Source organism: Rhinopithecus bieti, unplaced genomic scaffold, assembly GCF_001698545.2.
Source record: "Rhinopithecus bieti isolate Rb0 unplaced genomic scaffold, ASM169854v2 scaffold_26020, whole genome shotgun sequence".
In the NCBI taxonomy this organism is placed as follows: Eukaryota; Metazoa; Chordata; class Mammalia; order Primates; family Cercopithecidae; genus Rhinopithecus; species Rhinopithecus bieti.
In genome coordinates this window covers 80,397-86,654 of record NW_016811642.1, presented here as the reverse complement: position 1 = coordinate 86,654, position 6,258 = coordinate 80,397, and the positions used below count along the sequence as shown (strand labels likewise).

The 6,258-nt window shown below is 38.2% G+C and overlaps 1 protein-coding gene across 1 annotated transcript in view; it reads left to right on the top strand.

The window, feature by feature from the left end:
• HUWE1 (HECT, UBA and WWE domain containing E3 ubiquitin protein ligase 1) overlaps positions 1 to 6,258 on the top strand; it is a 147,838-nt gene that overhangs the window by 79,872 nt on the left and 61,708 nt on the right. Inside the window, exon 24 of the mRNA XM_017894320.1 lies at positions 1,945 to 2,194. Coding sequence (XP_017749809.1) covers positions 1,945 to 2,194 — 250 coding nt within the window. The remainder of the gene's footprint in view (positions 1 to 1,944; positions 2,195 to 6,258) is intronic.

Below are 6,258 nucleotides of genomic sequence, written 5' to 3'. Positions count from 1 at the left end.
TTTTGAAAGTGTCTGCCCATCTTTTTTCTCTGAGTGTATTTGTCAGTGTCTTAGATAAAAACATTTCGTAGATCTCTTTCTTCACTTACTGTTAAGTACCATATAAAGGTACACGAATTAACTATTCCATTAAGTTTCTAATATGCTGTTTTTTTTAAAATGAACATTTTGTGTTTACTTTTCTGCAAACGTAAGATTGATTCCTACAAATTACTGTATCAGAGGGTATTAACAAATAATTTTAATGTGGCTACTAGAAAATTTAAATTATATATGTGTTTCACGTTATATTTCTATTGACAGTGCTGCTTTATAAAGAAGATTGCTTTTATGTTATATCACAATAAAAATTCCAAATTTTGGCGAGGCTCAGTGGCTCACGCCTGTAATCCCAGCACTGTGGGAGGCCGAGGTGGGCAGATCACCTGAGGTCGGGAGTTCAGACCAGCCTGACCAACATGTAGAAACTCCGTCTCTACTGAAAATACAAAAAATTAGCCGGGTGTGGTGGCACATACCTGTAATTCCAGCTACTTGGGAGGCTGAGGCAGGATGATCGCTTGAACCTGGGAGGCGGAGGTTGCGGTGAGCCAAAATCGCGCCATTGCACTCCAGCCTGGCCAACGAGCGAAACACCATCTCAGAAAAAAATAAAAATTCCAAATTTCAGTAAGTAGAAATCATACACAATTTTCTGACTCTAATGCTACAAACATAAAATGAATACAAGCAACTTTTCCAGAATGTTTTTTCTCCTGTGTTCAGTATCAACGAGGAAATTTAAAAAGGATAAACTATTAAGAAAGCAGTGAAGGTAATTCTGTGTATAAAAATGCATCAGACCAGGCACAGTGGCTCACACCTCTAATCCCAGCACTTCGGGAGGCTGAGGCAGGTGAATCACTTGAGCCCAGGAGTTTGAGATCCGCCTGGGCAACATGATGAAACCCCATCTCTGCAAAAAAAATTACAAAAATTAGCTGGCCATGGTGGTACATGCCTGTAGTCCCAGCTTCTAGGGAGGCTGAGGTGGGAGGATTGCTTGAGCCCAGGAAGTTGAAGCTATGGTGAACCATGACTCAACTCAAGCCTAGATGAGAGAGCAAGACCCTGTCTAAAAAAAAAAGTCTCAGATATGCTTAAAACTTGTACAGAAATTATTAAAAAGGGAAATTTCTAAGGAACTAATGAAGCTGACATAGGCTTAGAACCAACAAACATATGACAGCTGGTTATTGTGAGGGATGGGATAACATTAATAAAGTATAAAGAAACCTGACAAAATGAGAATCTCAAATTTAATGAAAATATACCAAATTTAACTCAGGGAAAGAATAAATTTACTAAGAACTGAGAATGAAATTAGATTCACTGTCAAAGAATTGCCTCTCTAACAGATACATTTTTTCTAGCAATTTATTTAACACATTTGACAAAATGACTCAACTTCTCCAAAGTTTTTCTGGAATGCTAAGATTAAAACTTGGTGAGTTGTTTTATAAGTTTGCATAAAGCTCATTCTTAGATCTAAGAGCACACATATACCAAAGAAAAAGACACATCTCACATTCATATACATAATTCTTAAATGCTAGGGAATAAAATTCTCCATTGGTAATCTGTGATGTCCAGTTTGAACTTAACAAGCTGTAACACTCTAGTAGGGCATCCACATTGACAGCATTGGGCACTGTGCACACTGTAGTCCATGTGAATGGTACCCCCTGGGTTGAGCTGTGCCTACAGCAGTCTTCCAAGGTAGCCCTGGGTTAATATTATTCATATGTTGTCATTTGAAGATGTCAGCATTAGGTACTTAGAACTCCAAACAGAGGAGCATATCAGTACAATACTTGGGTTGTGTTTTTGTTTTCAAATTTAGGAAGCCATGGGAATTGAAAGAGTAACAAAAACCGTAGGTAATCTTTGTTGGTACTTCTCAAGGAACCAGGTAAATGTTGGCTCTACATTGTCCTGTTGCTCCCCTCTTATACATCTGTAGATGGGGAACAGGATGGAACAGCTGGAAGTATGGATGCTTCTACCCAGGGCTTATTAGAAGGCATTGGGCTAGATGGTGACACGTTGGCTCCCATGGAGACAGATGAACCTACTGCTTCAGACTCTAAGGGCAAATCTAAAATCACACCAGCAATGGCTGCCAGAATTAAGCAAATCAAGCCTTTGCTATCAGGTGAGTCATTCTCCTTTCTCCTACCTTTTCTGGCTTTCAGTCCCTTAGTCCTGAAACAGATTGAGTTGGAAAGGCTATGTTGTTTCATTTAAGGAAGTTTAAAACTTCTGAGACTCATTTTCAAGTGTCCTTTGTTGAGTGGCTGCTATGTGACAGGCTTTGTAGTAGCTGCTACAGATACAGAGATGACCGAATCCCTTCTTGAGAGCCATATCTGCTACCCTCCCTTGTTTAATTTCTTCCTCCTACTTACTCTTCGACTATTGCATATTGCTTCTGCTCCTACCATTTCACTGAAATGTCTCAGCAAGGCATCTATAACGTCCTTGTCCTAAGTTCCTTCTCACTTGTCTGCCGCATGGTAGTTGACCCACCATCTCCATCTAGAAATATTCTTCCTTTGGTGTTTGTGTTATTAAGCTGTCTTGATTCCCTGTTAACTCTCTGGCTATTCCACCTAGTCTTCTCCTTTTGTGTTCCTTGAACATACCTGGCAAGAGACATAGTCTGATAGATGTTTTATATTAAAGTCACTTTGGCAGCTTTATTGAGACTATATTGGCAGCATATAAAACTGCATTAATGATTTGCACTGGTCTGTCTTTGCCCTTTTTTTCCTCCTTTAATGTAATACCAATGTTTGGGAACCTATTTGTGTGTTCTTAAATTGTCATCACTTTCTGGCACCTTAATTTAGTGGAAAATGGAGACCTAACTTACAGGAATCTGGGGCCCTTCGTAAAAGCAAACAGAAAATGGCCTTTGGTGTTTCCGTTTGTTATCTCAAATTCCCATTGCATTTTACATTTTACTCTTAATTAGTTTAATTCTCCATTTATTTTAATTTGAAAATCTACCAATGTTATCTTCAAAGGAAAATTGACCGTGCAAGAACATGTACATATTTCTCTCTCCTTGCTTTGTCATACTTCTTTGACCTTGGAGCGTTCAGGGGTTTCTGTGTGAACCCAGTCCATGTACTGTTTCTCTTTGGTTACTGGCCTTTTGCCATCCTCTTGTCTTTGGACTACCTTTAAGCCACTTTGCTATCTGTTCACCTGAAAGCAGTGGTGAGAAAGTGTAAACCCAATGATTGGATTCATTAGGTTTTCAAGTCTGGGTATACCCATGTCCATAGCCTATTCCCTAATTAGGATAAAGGAAGCTTAATTTGGATGTAATAGGAAGAAGAAAGGAGTGTTTCCTTGTTCCTGTACTGCGTACATTTGAGCTTATTACTAAATTTGAGCAGTATATGTAACCTAGGCTCAAGTAGAGTCTGTTTTTACACAATGAATTTATATGTGCATGTACATCCTGAGAAGACATAGATTTAACCCTTGAACAACATGGGGTTGAGGAAACTCCTCCACGCAGTCAGAAATCCATGTATAACATTTGACTCCCCAAAAAACTTAACTACTAATAGCTATCTATTGACCAGAAGCCTTACCAAAAACAAATAGTCGATGGACACACATTTTGTATGTTATATATATTATATCCTGTATTCTTAAAGTAAGCTAGATAAAGGAAAATGTTAAGAAAATCTTAAGAGAAAAGTATATTTACTATTCATTAAGTGGATCATCATAAAGGTCTTCATCTGGGTGGTCTTCACATTGAGTAGGCTGAGGAGGAAGAAGGAAGTGGGGGATGTTGGTCTTGCTGTCTGTGAGGTAGTAGAGGCAGAACAGGTAAAGGAGGTGGAAGGAAAGGCAGGCATGCTTGGTGTAACTTTGGAAATACACAGTACTTTCTTTCTGGCTTGGTTGCTTTTTCATTTCTCTAAAAATGTGTGTGTACAATACCAATATTTCTTCCACCATTTGTTTTAGTTTCAGTGCCCATATCATAGTAAGGTCCACATCATAAAAGAAGTCCAAAGTATTCTTTAGTAATCAGAACCCTCTGCCAGATTGTCTTATGTCACTTTGGTTCCTGGCACTGCTTCTACGTCTTCTTCCTCATCATCTGGTATTGGTTCAGAAGCACTCATCTCTATCAAGACATTGTCTGTTACTTGCTCCGGTGTGGTGTCTGTCAGCTCTTGAATTTCACTAAGCTCTATATCCTGAAATTCTTCACCCATCACCTCTTTTTGCCATATCCACAAACTCGTGATTTCCTTGATTGGCGCTGTCATAAATCCTGTTAAGTTCTGCATAACATCAGGACAGTTTTCTCCAACAGGAATTTATTTCAGGCTTGATGGCTTTTTCTGTAACAATGATGGCATCTTCAGTGGTGTAATCCTTCCAGACTTTCATGATGTTCCCTCTGTCAGGCTTCTCTTCCACAGCATTAATAATCCTTTCCTTAGAGTACTGTGTGTAATAGCCTTAAAGCCCCTTATGACTCTCTGATCTAGAGGCTGAATTAGAGATGTGGTTTTAGGGGGCAAGTAGACCACTTCAATGCCTTTTGTGTTGAATTCATAGGGCTCTGGGTCACCAGAGGCATTGTCTAATGTCAAAAGAACTTTAAAAGGCATTCCGTTACTAGCAAGATACTTCTGACTTCAGAGACAAAACATCAATGGAACCAATCCAGAAAAGGGGTCTTGTTGCCCAGGCCTTCTTGTACAACCAAAAGACCAGCAGCTGGTAGTTTATCTTTCTCCTTCAAGGCTCGGAAGTTAGGAGCTATATAGGTAAGGGCAGTCCTGAGTATAAATCCAGTAGTATTTGCACAAAATAGAGGAGTGAGTCTGTCCCTTCCTGCCTTAAATCCCTCTGCTCACTTCTATTTCTTACTAATAAATGTCCTTTGTGGCCTTTTCTTTTTCTTCAAAATAGGGCACTTTTGTCTGTATGAAAAACCCTTTCAGGCAGATACCCTTTCTCAGTGATGTTCTTAGTGGTGTCTGGGAACTAATCTGTTGCCTGTTGGTTGTCAGAAGCTGCCGCTTCTGTTATCTTGACATTCTTTAAGCCAAACCTCTTTCTAAAAATTACCAAATTATCCTTTGCTGGCTTTACATTCTCCAGCTTTAGATCCTTCAGTTTCCTTTTGCTTTAAGTTTTCATATAGTGAGTTCATTCTTTTCTTGAATTGCGGTAGAATCTATAGGTTTGTCTTTATTATGGCAATCCTGTACCCACATAAACGTGCATTTTCAATATGAAATAACAAGATTTCACAAAAGTGCAAGCTTTTCAAGCCTGCTGGTGTAGCTGCAGCATCAGCTTCACTAATTTCCTTTTCTTTGTTTAACAATGGTCTTTACACTGAATTCATTTTTCCTGAAGTGATGGGCAGTCTGTAATCCACATCAAGCAATTCATCTTTTCTTGAAGTGTCATGATTTTCCCTGCTTCTTGGGAGCACTTCCAACATCACTAGCGACACTTCATATGGGTCATAGAGTGACCCAGGTTTATTCCAGGTTTACGGTATTGCGGTAAACATGAAAAATAATGTGAGAACTGTGAGAGATCACTACACAATTTACTGGAGAGATGAACTGTTCATGTAGAAGTGCTTAGCCTCACACAGTGTTTTAAGCATATTGTGGTAACACTTGAGCTCACCACAGTATCATGGTTGCAGTGTCGTGGCTACAAAATTATTAGAGTATAATATGTACTAAATTTTATCCAGTTGTTCAATTCTGCTTATTGACTGCAAATGGCACCGTATATCATAAGTGTATGTGTGTGTGATAAATATTAAATTTTTATAATTTGTGTATATTTTGTGGTAGTAAATGATAAAATAGACTAGTATCTACATATATTTTATACATTTGTGACATACATAACTGTTAATTTTTCAATGTTTTGAGGCTACATGTTTCATCTGGGAGTTTTTTCAAATCGTCACAAATCTCCAAAATTTTCAATATATTTGTTGAAAAAAAGTTCACACATAAGTAGACATCTGCAGTTCAAAACCTGTGTTGATCAAGTGTCAGCTGTACTTTGATTCAGACCTAGCCTTTCTTATCTCTGGATCATGGTGAAATAACGTTTATTTTTAAAATGCTATGGCAACATTTTCATTTATGATTTTAAAAGTATATTTCATTGTAGAAATATAAAAACATAAAATATTTAAAGAGA